At 40.3% G+C, this 17171-nt stretch overlaps 1 protein-coding gene across 3 annotated transcripts in view; it reads left to right on the top strand.

The window, feature by feature from the left end:
• Positions 1-17171, top strand: part of fnbp1l (formin binding protein 1-like) — a 52455-nt gene that overhangs the window by 13895 nt on the left and 21389 nt on the right. For all 3 annotated transcript variants that reach the window (XM_036579179.1, XM_036579176.1, XM_036579177.1), the window contains exon 2: positions 16933-17048. In XM_036579179.1, the coding sequence (XP_036435072.1) occupies positions 16933-17048 (116 nt within the window). The remainder of the gene's footprint in view (positions 1-16932; positions 17049-17171) is intronic.

Below are 17171 nucleotides of genomic sequence, written 5' to 3' on the forward strand. Positions count from 1 at the left end.
GGGCATTAGCTTTGCCAGTCATGTTTCTGACTAACATTTCCCACTGTGCATGTTCAGTCCAAACCGTAATGATAACATTAAAGCCAAACTTGTACCTAATGCTTAATCCATGTTTATATAACGCATATTAGCCTGGAAAGTCACTTGAAAAATCCCCGAGGAGAAGCATGAGAGGGTGTGAGTCGGGTGTTGCTCACAGCTCAGAGGGCGTTTTATAATAAGAAATCCGAACACAGGAAATGAGGTGGCTAAATGCTGGAGATGATCAGTGGAGTTTGTTTCTCTTTGTGCTGTTTACAGCTTTAGAGAGCATGTCTCACCATTGAATAATGTCTCAATTGGCCCAGCTCAATAGGTCTTCATCACTGGGCTGCTGTAGAATCCTTCCTTCGGGTTTAAAGGAATGTGGATGGACTGCTGAATGGGGTGCTAGTGGTTTGGGTTGTATTAGCAGTGCCTTTATAAACCATTAGATGAAAGAAAGTGCAAATGATATGAGGTGCTGACAACAATGTGGAGTGTGTGAATCCACTGAGGAGTAGGGTTTTGTGTGGTGTGTGTGTGTCTGTGTCTGTGTTTATATAAAGTAGCAAAATGAAATCTGACAGGCATGTGTCAGAAAATGGAGTGGCAAGCTACTTGTTACACGTGTTAATGCTGCAAGTCATTTGGTTGGGTAATGTGTATTTGTGTGTGTGTGTGTTTTGTTTTCACTTTCTAGCATGGCATCTGGCCTTCCAACCGGTGTTAATGTTCACATTACAAGCCATGTTGTTAAATTGACATTTTCTTTAATTTGGGATGTAAATGATTAACTGATTAGCTAATAACTGACTTGAAAGATTGTTCAACCAATGCTATTGGTAAAAGTAAAACGTCAGTTTCAATTTGAATAGGTGGGTTTATTGTACAAGTTGAGGATTGTTTTTGAATTGTACACATGAGGGTGCAAAAGGTCATTGGCTCTGCTAGATAGGCCTACTACAATGAAGCACACGGCTAAAAATAGTGGTGTTTGGGACCAATTTTTGAAAGGACGACTGCTGCTACAATGATGTACTATATGGAAAGCAAACTGACAACTACTTTGTCAATCTTCTCCAAGAAAAGGAGTGATGAAGGTGGTGTGAGGATCACACAAGTATGCGAAATTACAAAAAAGGATGTGGTGGACGACAACAGCTACTGAGGCACTGAGCCCCAGGTCATGGCATTTATGTCCATGTTTTAACTTTGGCTAGTGCTGAGTGGTAAATATAACTTTAGAGTGTAGAGCTTTCAATAGCCCATCATTGTGTGTTCTTTGTAGTTTTTGGTCATATCATTTTGGGCTGTGATGAATGTTGCTTTTACAGCTATTACTGGCTCTAACTTCAGGCTAGCTGCAGACACTGGATAACGTGCATGTACAGTGAAAAATGCTTGAATTCTTATCTGATCATACTTAAAAGGGTCACATGGGCACAAATAAGATGCATTTGCTCTTGGACGACATAAGAAAGTTGTCCAGTTGGATAGGTGCTGAACAGTCAAAGTCTAAGTGTACTCATTCATTTAGTTTACCTGCACACGGTCAGAGATGCCACTACAATTGCAGTGGTACTACCACTGTGGCAACACTTACATGGCCTGCAGGCCTCTGTCAATCATGTACTGTCTGCTGATTACTCCAGTTCTGCTAGGAGGCACGGAAAACTCCAGCACCACCATGTAAACACAGAATTACCTTCCTGTGTCTTCCAGAATAACTCAACAGACATTCTGTCACTTCAGCATTCTGAACTTTCCTTTGTGATGCAGCATCATTCTGTGTTTTCCCTGTCAGCCGCAAACATGCCGGAGTTTAAAATATGCGAACATGAAGCCTCTGCCTGCTACAGCAAGCAAATTTATAGCAGTGACTCCACTGTTTTTGATTCATTGCTGTTTCCAAGTTGTGGTTTCTAAGACTTGACCTAATACAAATGCATGTGACTGTGTGTCAGTGAAGCTGAAACAGCTATAATCTAGGCATAAAAGGATCACGTCTTGCCTTTAGTGGCCATTTGACTCATCTTGGGTGGAAAAAGAGTGGCATTATTTTCACAAATAGTACAAAATAATGTGACAACACTGTACACAGTGCTGATCTTAGTAACCCTTTTCTGCCTGACATTGCTTTCCTGCCTGCCTTCTGTTCTACTCTATCTAGTTTATGTCTGTCACTACATTTGATACTTTAGACACACGAAGCAGAACTTTTAAACAGGAGGTAGGTAAAAAATTGTTGCTGTCAGCCAGATGAAGCAGCATCAATATTAATGAAGTAAAATCTATCATTAAATTACCTGGAAATGTTACAACATTGACAAACTGACCACTATATTTTGTGGTAACATATTTGATAGCCAACATAACACATGATAGTCTTTTCTGCATTTAAATAAATACTGTAGCCATTGAAACAGTCACTGCTAAAACAACTTGTTTTGAATTCATAGTTTTTATGCTGTTCACTTCAAACTTACAAGGAGTGTTTTACTCCAGACTGCCTTCAGAATGAGAGACAATGCAGCACAGCCAATCAGAACAGAAGTAAATTACATATCACTCCCAAAGGCACTGTAGCAACAGCCTATTTAATTCGGAGATATATAAAGAGGGTGGAAAATGAATTATGACCTGTTTTTGCTACATAAAGCCACACAAATATTGTAAGTGGATCTTAGGGGCATTAAATAATAGAGGATATGACACCTGTACAAATTCTGTCCTCAAGCACTTCTGGAGTAGTTACAAGTCAGTAGCAATTGGATTAAATTCCAAATGTCTTGGTTAGACGAATGGACCCAGGCCAAGTGGGAATTCATGTATAGGGCATTGCTGTGAAACTTGATGTTGGTTTTACGGTGGCAGTGGAGTTTAGCAAGTCTGATGGTGGTGTTGCCCTGCCCAGTGTTTAAACTAAGCTGTGTGACTTAGGCAATTAGTCAGCAGCTAGTTGTGAAACAACTACACCTTGGTTTCTGTAGCTTCTTTACTAGCACGTCACTACAAATATGCTAGTTCCTTTATCTTGATCTACAGCCATGAAGTTTTAAACAATACCTGCATGAATGATGTGCGTGTTACATTACAACTCATCCTCTGTTTGGCTTGCTTGGCTCATAATGGTAAATTAGATTTTGGTTTTCATGATAATCGCTGTTGTATTGAATACTAGTACTTATCGCTGATGTGCAATGAAGTCAGGTTGGTAAGCTGCATCAATTTGTAGTAATCTAACACCACTATCAGCAGCTGCTGAGTTTACTGCTAATCAGTCCCAAATGAGAGTATGTGTAGCTCTCTGGAGGGGGTGTGTGTGTGTGTGTGTGTGTGTGTGTGTGTGTGTGTGTGTGTGTGTCCTGAGGATATAGGGTACCATGGCTGTTCATACAAACGTGTTAGTCCTGCTCTGCTCTTCACAGAGTGCTAAAATGCCCCAGGCTAATCAGATAAATAATTTAACTTTTTAAAGATATGCATTTAGAGTAAGGATCCAAATTGTGGTAAATACTTTTGACCAATAACTGATATAACTTCCGGTTGGTAGTTGCCCATTAATCATTAACTGCCAAGCCTTACATGAGGGACGCAATCAGAGGAACAGTCTTAAAACTGATAGTTCTCGTTCAGAAATCTGGTTTCCTGGGCTGCGTTCAAAGCCGTTGTAATATACTTGATGTCTTAGGCCTGTAATGATCAATTGGCATATTAGTAATTGCAATTAAATGATTTAATGTTCTTTCTTTTTGTTCATTGTATGCAGCTGTTGAAGTGTAAATTGGCTGATTTAGCTATTTGCTTTTTAGCTATCGATACTTGGTAGCTCCCAATTGACAACAGACACAACTTAACTCAAATAAACAAAGCACCAGAGGTCAAAGGTTAGAGCTTTTGTTGTTTTTGTAGGACCCAAGATGTGTCTCAGTAAATGCGTTTGCCATTTTCTTTTATCTAGATGCATTTGCCCCAATTCAACAGATGCAAACGCACACAGTTAACATTCTGTTTGTTGTAGCATAAACATATGGAACTTAGTACTGATTTGTTGGACCAGGGATCAGCTTGTATATGACGTCAACAGTTTGAAACTGTATTAAATATGTCCTATCTAATAAACTGTTTTTAGTTTAAACCAAGGGACTGTTGGCTCCTGATGGGCTAGCAAGGATTTGGTTCAGTGTACATCAGTAGCTGTTGTGAAAGCTGTTGCTATAGTCATGCTATCATTCTCTCCAAACGTGTTCCTGAAACCAGTATTTTTAGCTGTGTACTTTGTAGAGATAAACAATTAACTAATTAACAGTGAACCAACCAATAAACAATTGTTTGACCAATGTATGCGAGTGGCTATGCCTCAATTCTGTGCTGCTCCTCCACCACTCACCACCATTTCCCTTGCACTCCTCAGGGAGATGAACTGAAGCTCCTCTCAGTCAGATGTCATTCTCTGGCTCCGGAACAGTCATGACCTCACCATCTCCAGGACAGATGGTGCAAGGGTCAGCCGCTCTCTGCTATTGGCTGCCTTGCAGCTAATGACCACGAGCGCTGCCAACAGGACCGTTTTAGGGCTGAAAAACATAGCCTGACAATATTCCTTTTTCTCTCTGCAGTCTTCTAACTTTGCCATGTAGTAATTACAGATGTCACTATGGTGCTGAAGTAGCCAAACTGTCTTTTTGCCATATTCCATAGATGCTCAAGGCCTTTCTGTGGCTTGTACATCAACTGCAACATTTAATTAGTCATGATAATTCAGTTTTACCAAGCAAATTTGATTTATGAATGACCAACAGACCTCATGGCTCTATTTTTTTAATGAAAGCTCCCTGTTTACGGTATGTCTTACATACTTACATACCAAGAATAATTACTTTAAGTGAACATTTAATCTAATTATTTAAGCATATTTCTTAGACTGGGGACTTCAGACATTACCACAGATGTAAAATATGTTCTTTATTTTGTCAACGTTGGCTATAAAATGGTCAGTTGTGCAGAAAACAACTGAATAACGTGGTTTGCACAAGATGCTGTTGGCCACATGTTCTTCCCCCTGGACCCTTTCAATAAAGTCTTTATTGAAACAGAGGAGCTGCAGTATTATGAGTTATAAGAATAATGTGCAGCCTCTGACTCAATGACCTATTAGTTTGTACTCCCTCTGCATTTTCTTTTGTTCTTGGAGTGCGTATGAGGGCATATGAGCCATTTAGGTCACTTACTGTCATAAAAAGTTGTTGTTCACAGCCCTTGTGGTACTGGAGCTGTGACCATGGTGGTAGCTTTTGCTTTCTAAACATGCCCTATGACCATAAATGCATCAAACACTACCCACTTCCTTCCATTTACTGGAATACCAGTGCGTGTAAATCCTTTTTATCAAGCATTTCTTGTGGTAATCTTGTTCTGATTTTGTAGTTTGATCTTTGGAAATAAATAAATTTTATTTTTTCTTGTCACTGACTTGTTCAGTTTACTCATGTCATTGTCAGATAGAAAAGGTAAATTCTGCATTCCCCAAGCCAGTTTCTCCATCTGATGCTGTAATTATTGTCTTGTTCTCAGTTAGTTTAACAGCTCCTTATCATCACACTCTCACAGAATCTCAAAAGCAGTGTTTGTGTGACATTTCATGCTTCATCGTGGTTTCAGTAATTGATCATGGCTGTTGCCGTTCAGTTCCCGACCCAAGGGCAGATTGTTGAAGTGGGCGAGGTTTGAGCTGGATATGACATGCATGTGACTTTTGTGAAGTGCTGTAAGTCTGTACTGTGCTTCAGGCAGTGAAATACTCTGCTCAGCCCCCCTCACTCCCTCTCTATTCCTCTCTCATGGCCTAATGCCACTGCCTGGAACTGAGATTGAGGGACCACAGAGCGAGTGTTTATCCAGCGGCCTCTCCTGAGGTCTTCCCGGTGCCGTTTCCGGTGATCACTTTCAGCTTCAGACTTTTGCTTCAGCAAACAGGCCATCCTCAGAGGACAAAGGGGGACTGTCTTATCTTTATGCTGCATGCATATGAGTGCTCTTGCATCATCTTCATGTAGTGTAAAGTACAGCTGGCTGATATTCTTTAGCCTTTTGGTGAAATAGGTTATGTATCTCTCTTCATGTAATCAGAAGATTCATATTTGTTGTTGCATTATGTTATATATGCAGGGAAATAATTGTGAATACACTGTATATCCAAAAGTATCCAGGCACCTCTTCTAATTAATGAGTTCAACTAGTTTAAGGTGCAGCAAATGCTGACACATGTTCAGTTGCGCGCACACAGCTTGTAGAATCTCCTTAGAAAGCATTGCCAGTAGAAAGCAGATGTTAAAATTTGGCCAATATTTCAGCCTGATACTTGATTATGTTTTTATTGTACTATTGCAGAGCAGAGCGCTTAGGTGAATCTGGGCTTTTCTAAAATGTCTGCTTTCTTTTTACTTTTTCTGCATTTGTAACCCTCTTTGACTACATATTACATTTTGTAAATGTCATAAATGTTCATGTATCAGAATAGGCAGACTTGTATGTGAAAGAAAAATTCAGTTATTCTATATTGGTACGTTCTAGTATAAAGCTCTCCAGCACTGGGCTGTGAAGTAGTTGAGCTGCATTCTCTGGAAAAACGGACCACCCCTAATACCTTTTGGGATGATTCAGAGTGAAGTTTGTGATCCAGAACTGATCATCCAACATAAGTATCTGACTACGCTAATGCTTTTGTGGCGGAATGCAATCAAATCCTCACACCAATCTCTCAACATCTAATGCAAAGTCTTCCCAGATAAGTAAAGGCTAAAAGCAAAGTGGGGACAAACTTCCTATTAATATTCGTGATTTCATAGGAAACGTTGCATGATCAGGTGTCTGCAGTCATTTGGACTTATAGTTTTATTTTATAATAAATATTCAGTACATCCCTAGTGTAAAGATTCCACTATGAACTGTGGTCCTCTTACAGTTCTATACTGAATGTGGGAAAGTGTCTTGTGGTGGAGATTAACATGAGGGTGACACACTTATTTTACAAAAAAACAGACCTGAAAAAGAGTAGTTGTCAGGTTAGAAGGATTACTGCCCGAGACGTTGTACTTTACTGTTTCCTTTTGTCACTGAGAGACAGGATACTTTATACCTCTGAATAGCCTCCATGTTGGAGAATGTTTATTTTATGGTCCAATAGAACAAAATGCACAAAGGCTTACTGGGTTGAATGGAATACATTTGACTTGGAAACTTGGCTAAAAACAGCTTGTAGACATGTTCATAGCAGAACTACATAGTGTGTTTGCTGGCTTGGTAGCTGGTCAGGTATGATAATGAATCAATGAATCTGGCTGGTTCATTCTGAAACCAGCACCATGTACTGGGGGGGCGGGCTTTTCTCTCATGACTGAAGTCAATACCATCCATACTATTGTAAGATTTGCTTTCTTTATTTCTTCTCGTCCTTGACAACCCCCCTCCCCCCACTGTCCTGCAGTTTCTCTGCTGTATCCTCTGCAAATGTGATCCTCCCTGTAGGCGTCTACCCATTGAGAGCCTCATGTTACTGCCACTGCTGCTGTCTCTTACTGGCCAGTCAGCATTCTGGCCACATATCTAGCAACAGTGTCTCTGGAGCAGCTTTTAGCATTTGTATTAGGAAAAAGATTTTCAGTGCTTTCAACAACCAGTTGTTTGGTTAGATTTTCAATGCATCACTTCACTTAAAGAGGAAAAACATTTCAGAGATGACTGAGGTTCCACCTGTGGAAAATGGAAGTCTACTGAAGTGCAGGATCACTTTACAGGTCTTTTAGGAAAGATGAACTTGCATGGCACTTGAGCATGACTGTGGCGCCTGACCACCTGAAAAGAAACCTGTGCAAAGAACAACATCGGCAGAGTTTTCTGGTCCTGCCATTTACTAAATCTTTGACTTTGTAGAACTACTAAATATGATTGGTTCTAGTGAGAGCCAAGGGTCCACCTTTACCTTGAAATTACATTGTACAGATGATTTTGAGTAAAGACCAGTTTTATAAGAAATAGGCCTGTCTGTTTTTTTTAACGATTGTGTTTTGAGGTCTCTCAATTGTAAAACAACTGTGAAAATGGTCCCAGATCTTTTGAAGTAGAATTTCTATTGCTGCTGTGTTAAGTGATGGTAGAATAAGCACAGCAACTTCAGAGGTGCTTGCATGCTTTGTGGAGAAACTGCTTACGATGTGAGAATCCCTTACATTGGTGAAGGACAAACCAGGCTAGAACATTTACATTTAGATAGCATAAATCTTCATTTTCTTAGCTTTAGGCATGTTGCTAATAATGCATTCAGTAAGTTTGCAATATTATAATAAACATAAATTTGATTTTTTTTTTTTCAAAAGAAAAAATTTGATCAATTAAGTGATGCAGGCATCAATAGATTTGATCTCTTATCAAAATAGTCATTAGTTGCAGGCTGACATTATTCTGTCTGCATCAAGGGAGCTGATATGTGAAACCTGAAACCCATGCAGGCTGCACGCAGAACATGGAAGACGATGAAAAGAGGGGAGAGGGATTTAGCCAGGAGGTAGCAGGGAGGATGTGGTTGAAACATCAGAGCCAAAAACCCCTCACCACCCCTCCCCCAGCCTCACCTGGGAATTTCCTCTATAGCTGCACTAAAAAAAAGAAGAAAAAAATGAGAATTTGCCAAGGCAATGTAACACAACTAAAATGCATTAAAATACTAATTCACAGTGCAGCAAATATGATCAAAACAGACCGAAATGTGAGGAAACCCATACCGCTGTGAAATTCGCTTCCAGTCTAACTGATACTTCTGATATTTTCTGATTGATCTTGAGCCTGCTTCTTTCACAAGCCCCCAACATGTGGTTTCCTCTTTTAATTTTAATGTTTAATGCATGAAATGAAAGCTGAGAGTAGATATGTTTGTCCCCTCCCAAGCCGCTGATTCTTGGAGGTGTTGGCAGAACTGAAGTTAACTCTGCCTGGCCTGGGGCTCCTGTACAGTTGATCCTAGCTGTTCTGACAGTGCGACATTTCCGTCCATGTCCACTCCAGAGCGCGCCAGATGAGGTGTGCATGCAGCATGTCTGTGTCTGTATTCCTGTATGTCTTAATTCAATGTCTACTTCAAGTTTGACTGTGATTACTGTTCTTCTCTTGCAACCATGTCTATGCAAATGAAGCCCTGATATCAAAGCAATGTCGAAGCATGATTTGCATTTACCTACATTCCCCTAGGCCCTGCTTCTGCAGAGGAATACGCTGTCGTGACTAGAGAAGCAGATGTAGTCCTCTGTTTATTGCATTGTCCTTTGACTTTAGTCATGCTGGTGGAGCCCAGTTAGGCTTTCGTACTCCTGCTCTCTCTTTTGACCCAGCTTCCTGTCATTATTCCACCTAAGGATGTTTTCTTCTGAGGAGATGCCTTTCCTGATAGGGCCATTGTCCAGCAGGTCTCCCAGATCTAACTCACTGTTGTTTGTGCTGTGTTTTCAGAAATGTTTTAAATCTATTTTATAGAATTTGAACAGTCTTTATCTATTTCAGCTCTTGTGCCTGTGGCTATTCAATATGTAATGCTTACTTTGGTTATTTAGCCTTCGCACTACCACCCACTACGCTCTTGGATGTACTGGTATAGCATCACAAATTTTGTGGAGCTTCTTTAAACTCTACAAACTAGTTCTTTGATAGGGTTGCAAATTTTTGACAAATTCTTTTGACCAATAACCAGCAGTCATTAGTCGATGATTAATCATTAACTGGTCAGGAGGAAATCAAGGACAGGGCCCATTAAATTATAAATGGATATATCTGGTTATAAAGTCTGACTTGCTGAGTCACGATCCAAGCCACTGTAAAGTACTTGATATACACACACATCAACTGAATTCTCTATTAATGCAACATGAGATTTAACAAGTGTTCCCTGTATGGACTGTGAAACATAGTTGGGGCCAGGTTTAAGCATGTATGAGAAGTAAACAGCCCAAAACCACACTAAACCCTGTGTAAGAACAATTAAAAATTAATAGTGGAATTAAAAATTAATAGTGGTCTACTGCAAGTTCTGTATTCCAAAGTTCTGAAGTTATATTTATCGCTCACTACCAGTCCAAGTTAAACTTTAATTCCATGACTGGGGCTAGCTTTGGGTCAGTGTTCATCAGTGGCTCTGGCCGCCCACCACATCCTTCTCGATAGTTGTGCACACCCATGTGTGATTTCCTCACACCACCGTGCATCAGAGAACATGGAAGAGTATTTGCCTGCCTTAACGCTTGCTGATGTTTGCTTTCTATATGGTTTATCATTGTAGTTGTGCTGTTGTCCTGTTGAAAAGTGGTCCCCAACACCTCTATTTATAGCTGTGTGCTTGATTGTTTTTCAATAGGTCAATCTAGTAGAATTACCTGTTGCGTACCAATCAGAAATGTTTCCGAACTTGAAGGATAAGCCCAGCTATTCAGATAGGAATGATTGTTTATTGGAAATAAATTTATTATTATTATTATTATTATTATTATTATTATTTCTTTCTTTATTTATTTATTTTGATCAGTAGCTTTGGTTGAACAGTTGTTTTTGTTGTTTAATCGGTTAATCATTTCTCCCTATTCTTCAATATACTGTCCAGAAAAGTGTTCTTTAGGTAAGTGGTTCATCTGTGGTGTCACTTCAGACACCCCTTTTTAGCACCTTTTATATTTACTAATGTGCGCAGCACTGTTGAGTGACCATGTTATTATTGCACAGCATTGTATCACATGGCACAGAATCTTTTTGGTTAGCAATGTTTATGAAATTCCTTTGCTCCATTTACGTTTTAGGAAGTGGCTTTTTATCTTTAAGCACATCAGCTTTCCTTCTTCTCTGTACAGTTTTGACATGATCTGGTTTACATGTTAAACAAATTATTATGAAGAGTGATTTGGCCCATTTCCTGTGAATATTTGTTATGGAATCTGAATGGGGCTGTATTGTAAACAATTGTCATGATATTTATTGTAGCCTGTGGGGTTACACAGCATGCCTCACATTCACCTTTCTGACTGCAGCCACTCAGGACTGTAAATGAGCCTTGTAAATGGAAATTGAGATTTCATATACAAGCCACAGGAATGATCCTACCAGAGTTGAACACAAACAAACAGCTTTGCGCAAGAGAAGGGGGGGTTGGGTGAGGACGTTTGGAAAAATGGGAAGCTAATAACGTTGGAAGCAGCCCCATGTCAGAGACACCATCCCTCAGCAGAGGACGGAAAGCTTGTGGATTGAGCTGAAATTCTCAGGAAGCCTATGAACAGAGGAACTTTCCCCCCCCTTTCGATTCCCCTCCAAATCCACATTTCATGGACATCCCAGCCGCTGAAAAGTGAGTCTGCACTTGGCTCTTTCTTTTGTGCTGTGGAGTTGACACAGCAGGGGGTCCATAACGCTCCACAATGGAGTCAACACTGAGATCCCTATCAGGTGTCTGTAAGCTGAGATCCAACGACTGCCAGCATTGCCAATCCTATCACCTAGCAACCATAAATGCCAGTCATCAAAGGAAGGCGGGCATTGCATGAGCTCATGGCATTAATTATTCATGAGTACAGGGCTTTTGGAGGGAAAGGTGACGTAAGATGCGGAGCTGTAGAGACACTGAGCATGCCCATCTGCCCCTGGCTTCAACAGTAGCCCTCGGGAAAAGCATGCCAGCCAGAGGACCGGAAACAGTATGGCAGACTTGGAATTTTTTTTTTTGTTTCATCACACTGTCAGACCACAAACAGACTGGAATTTTCCTCAAAGCTGTGTGAAATGTGCTTCTTACGGTGCATATTTAGTAGCCACTGCCATCTGTGTGTATGAACCACTGTTTAAAATAACAATTGGTTGAGACTTTACCACTTTCTATTTCTGTGCTTTAATACGGGAGACATAATATGCATTTCCATACAGGCTAGGCCAATTTGTTGGTTTGCTAATGAAGTAGCTTTCAATGCATTTTCACGACTGTGGTTGTCTCGTACTTTATGAGCCTCTAAGTGTCAAGAAACTTGTATGTCAGTTAAAGAGAATGTGGTTCTGATTTTCACTTGGCGGGAAGAGGCCTCACCATGGATGGGCTACAGTGAGAGATTACAGCTACAGGATCCTCTTTTTACTGGGGGAGCATGCCCAATCAGCATTGTTTGCTGTACGAGGTAGTCTTTCACCGTCAGTCCAGCACTTTTACAGTACTTTAGTTTTTTTTTCTTCTGTATTTCAGCTCTACAGTGCGTTGGAATTGACCTCATCTCTAAGTCCTCTTTCCTTGTCAAACTTTGGCTTTCTTTCAATGGATCTTGTGTTCTACACCTGGTTGTCTGTAAAGCAAAGTGTGTTCCTGGAGTTCTGCATCACTTCAGTATTAATTCAGTTCAGCTCAAAGCAAGGAGAATACCAAACTGTCAGGAACTGTGGTGCTTTAATACCATATAGTTAGATATATTTTAATAACATTCTCTATATTTTAATAACATTCTCTACCTATTATGGCTGTCACAATTACTTGCTTAAACTTGATGTTGTAACGATTTAATGCAGTATCCACTCAACTGTTCACTCTCAGGTGTCAGGTTGAGAGTTCTGTCTTTTAAAGAACTTTTGTTATACAAAGGTATACAGTGTATAAGAACATTTTTTTCATGGACCTTAACCATATGTGAGGACTAAACTTTAAAAGGTTTTTCAAATATGGTTCTTTAGTTGATGTTTTGTTTTTTGAAAGATTTGTAGTTGAATGGTTGGTTAGCTGTGTGGCTGCTCCTATTGTTTTGCCACACCTGAACCAGGAAACACTTTGACCTCATTCTGGTCCTTAGGCATTAAGACTCAGCCATTTTGTGACACAAATTAGACTGCTGTTTTAACTTTCAACTGACCTCAGACCAGTTTCATTGTTGCTTTTCTGATGAGGAAGGTTCAGGTTTTGGAAGAGCAAGCTGGTCTTCAGTCAGCACTGAACTATAATCGTTGTGAGTCAGGAATGTGTAAGCAGGTGTATTGCTGGGTGGAGCAGTCACAGGTCTTAGTGATACGGCTCGTGTTGACTGAGTGACGCAATGTTCTAAGCTCATGAGTGTCAGTTATGGTGTGTGTGTGTGTGTGTGTGTGTGTGTGTGTGTGTGTGTGCGCGTGCATATATACACTCGAGTTAAATGATAGTTAAATCGCCGCAGATGGCCGTGGGAGAGCTGTTTTTCCACTCGGGTGAAGCACCAGTCTGCTGCTAAAGTGATTTCCTTCAGCCACCATAGCTGCAGGGGCTAGCACCGACTGCCTACTGGACTGAGAATAATACAGGCCGTCTGTAAAAAGACACACACGTTCTCTCTCGCTCCCTCTAACTCAGACTCTCACACACACAAAGCCGAGTGCAGTGCCTTCATCTTTGCAACACACTGACGCATACGTGCTAGCTTGCTCTGAGCATCACCAGCCCAGAATAAAGTCCCCCGTCCGCCCTTGGCAAAACTGCGGCAGAGTCAAGCTGTGTTTTGTGTTTGTTCACTGCCTGCTTCCTTTCAGACATGCTCCTGCTCTCAAGTCTGTATTTGTCCTCCTGGCACAGGGCTGGTCCTGATTTTCTGCAGAGATCTCTTACTGGAATTTAAATCGGGGTTCAAACCTCTATTTAATGATTCCGATCAGTCATTCTCAGCTGCTAGCTCGACTCCGGCATGACTAAAGCAAATGATCCCCTCTTTGATACTGGCTTTTAACACCTGAGTAGCGCTTAACTAACACGAAGGCCTTCTCTGAAAACAATGATGAGAAGAGTCCCTTAGTCCCTTAGTCCCTTTTCGTCTTTCTCTCTAGTCCCAGTGCTCCTTCTGCTGCCTTTTCTCCCAGGTCCGAAATGCCTACATGTGCAGGGTGTCAGCATTATCAACCTGCAAGTTCTTCTCAGGCAAATTAAGCGTGTTTGACAGACAGCCTTAAACAATTTTTCACTTTTCTATTGACCCTGTCTGATCTGTCATATGAAAATGACAGGTCAGTGTTCACTGAAGCCTGTTGATATGTCATTCTTGTGAAAATGTTTAGTGTGTAGCCTGTATGCAGACATACATTTTGTAAACATTTTATAAAGTGTTACAATAAAGGGTTACAAATGCAGTAAAATGAATAAGATGCAGTCATTTTAGCACAGTAGCCCAGTGTCTCTGAAACGTTCTGCTCTTCTGGAGTAAAGTAAATAAATAATTTCACTATCGATTATATTTGTAATCAAATCTAGCAGTTCTTTTGAGGATTAATCAAATACATTAAATTTGTAGCTGCAAACATGCACATTCATGAGATCCTGCTGGTGTGGGTTTCCTCTCTTTCAGTGATTCATACAAAAGCAGCTTGAAATATATCAGTCGAATCTGACTGAAGCTGATATTTGTTTTAAGCAAATATATGCCTATACACTTATGATTCTGATCATTCTGTATCCCTAATTTTCATGCATCTTTATTTTGTTGTGCTTCAAAGTACAGACAGGATGATTTGACAGAAAAATAACTTGTATAATAATCATGATAATCAAATTTGCTTGTTGAGGCAAAACAATTTGGGTTGGACTAAATTTGACAGCAAAATAGTAGTGTTACATTTTAAGAAAGTCCTTTTAGCATTTAAGCGTTTAAGAAGAAGCTGAGGGAAAAATCAATCAGTTAGTAAAATTGCATTAGTTAGGATAATGGCAAAATAAGCTGGCTGCACGTTGCTATACACTGATTTTTGTTTACAGGCTCTCTATAATTAGTATAAAGTCTTTAGATGATGGATACATTTGTTCAGTGTTCTAGAAGTGCTAGCAAAACTCATGATGTGCTCAGAAAAGCGTATTGTGACGCGAGTTTTCCGCTCCCTACTTTAAAGTGGCTGTAGTGACCAAGATGAGCCTGAATTATTTGTGGACGTGTGTTGTTTGTGGCGTTGAGGCTTCAGTTGTTGTGATCCATGCTGCACATGAGGAGAGGCTGTCTATTGTTCTCTGTGAGGAAATCTGCTGGAGCTGTTTCACCTCAGTGTGTCCCACAGAAACAGTGCCAGAGCTGCACAGCCAGAGAACACACTCCCAGAGTACACAGGGAGCTTCCTTTACCTCTCTCTCTCCCCTTTTCTCCTCGCCTCATCGCCTCACGTCTGGGGAAATTGTCTGAGGGAATACTAGCTTGCACTTATGAATATGCTGCCTTAGGGTTTCAGTCTGCTTTCTCTTTCTCTTTTTCCTCCTCCCTCTCTTTCATTTGTTCGCTGGTTCTTTCGTCCTTTTGTTTCTCTCTGTACCCACCTCCTCCCCTCAGTCTCATCATGAAACCCAGTCTGACTGCCCCGGGCTGGACAGAGGCCAGAGCTCTGCAGCCTGTGGCTTCTTTTAATCCCCCTCGGTTTAAACAGACAGGTTTCCAGTCAAAGAGTGTCTCTGTCTCTCTCTGTCTCTCTCTGTCTCTCTCTCTCTCTCTCTCTATCTCTCTCTCCCTCCCTATCTCTGTCTCTGTACTGTGTCTCTCTTTCTCTGTCTTTCTGTTGTCTGTCCTGCTCTCTCTGTCTGTCTGCACTTGAAAGCTTTACCATAAATAGATTATAACGATGCAGACAGTGTCTAGGCTATTCCATAGCGAGGCGGAAGCAGGCCCATCACATAAATGTTTATTTCAGGCATAGTGTTGTATCAGAGTCCTGTGAGTTGGTTGTGAATAAGGTGATATAATACTTGCCTGGTGCTTAGACCAAGTTGGCATCAGGCAGCCATTTTGTGGACAGAGTAATATCATAGTTGCATGTGTGCTTGCCAAGGATAAGTAATACCATATAAGAGCATGTAGGTTGGCACTTAAGAACATATTCATATTCTATAAATGCCTACCCAAACACATATACAAAACAGCACTGGCATTTGTTATAGAGTAATGTCAAACATTCGAGCTGACCCACAAATAGTTAGGATAAATGGTAACACTTTACTGTAAGGTGTTGTTCATAAGGCTACATGACACCTACATAAGCTTGTCATGACAACTGACATAATCCAACATAAATGTTTATAAAGGCTTATTCCAATAGGCGTCATCTGTCATAAAGGCTACTTTAGCTAATCTTTGGTCAAAACTGGCAAATGTAACCTTTTATAGCAAAGTATGCCTATTGGAATCAGCATTTATAAACATTTATGTACGGTTTTGTCAGTTGTCATGACAAACTTATGTATGTGTCTTATAGCCTTATTAACAGCACCCTACAGTGAAGTGTTACCAGATAAACATATCTAATATTCTTAGCAGTGGTGTAAAATATTATCTGATACTGAGGGATTCAACCGTATTGATTTTGGAATGTTAGAATGAATTATTATTGATTTATTATAATATTAAATGAAATATATGGAATTTTTTTGACCAAAATAAAACTCTCAGGCTATTTTCAAAAATAACAAAAGCGTTCAAAACTTCCAAAAACAGCTTGGTGAATTCTGTTTTCTGCTACTGTCTAAAAAGATAGTCTGTCCACATTGATAAGTATTTTGTAAAATAATTGTGAATAGTACCAAAAAAAGCATATATCTATTTTAAAATAGTGAGGACACTTCAAACAATACGTTGTTTCCTACAGAATCTTTGACAAATCGAATCATTGAGGTCAAGGATTTACATCCCTAAGTGTTGATGTTACATGCAATTTCCTTTGAAATGTATTCTGAAATGGCAGTTTTCTAGTTTGTTCAGCAGTGATTCACGTCTGTGGTTGTCCAACAAAATCATGAGTATTCTTCAAACAGACCATTACATATTCATATATCCTGCCTTACACAAACAGAGAAGTGCCAGTGAAGGCTCCTTCACCTCTCAATGCTCCTCTGTGTTCTCTCACTTCCTCCCATAGGACCAGTTTGAAAACCTCGACAAGCACACACAATGGGGCATCGACTTCCTGGAGCGCTATGCAAAGTTTGTGAAAGAGCGGCTGGAGATCGAGCAAACCTATGCAAAACAGCTGCGGTGAGTCTTCTAATAATAATCGCTACACACACACACACACACACACACACACACACACACACACACACACACACACTGGCTACCTTGTGTGTGCCCATGCACTCTTCCTATCTAACGTTTGAA

This window comes from Colossoma macropomum, unplaced genomic scaffold (assembly GCF_904425465.1).
Source record: "Colossoma macropomum unplaced genomic scaffold, Colossoma_macropomum, whole genome shotgun sequence".
NCBI lineage: Eukaryota > Metazoa > Chordata > Actinopteri > Characiformes > Serrasalmidae > Colossoma > Colossoma macropomum.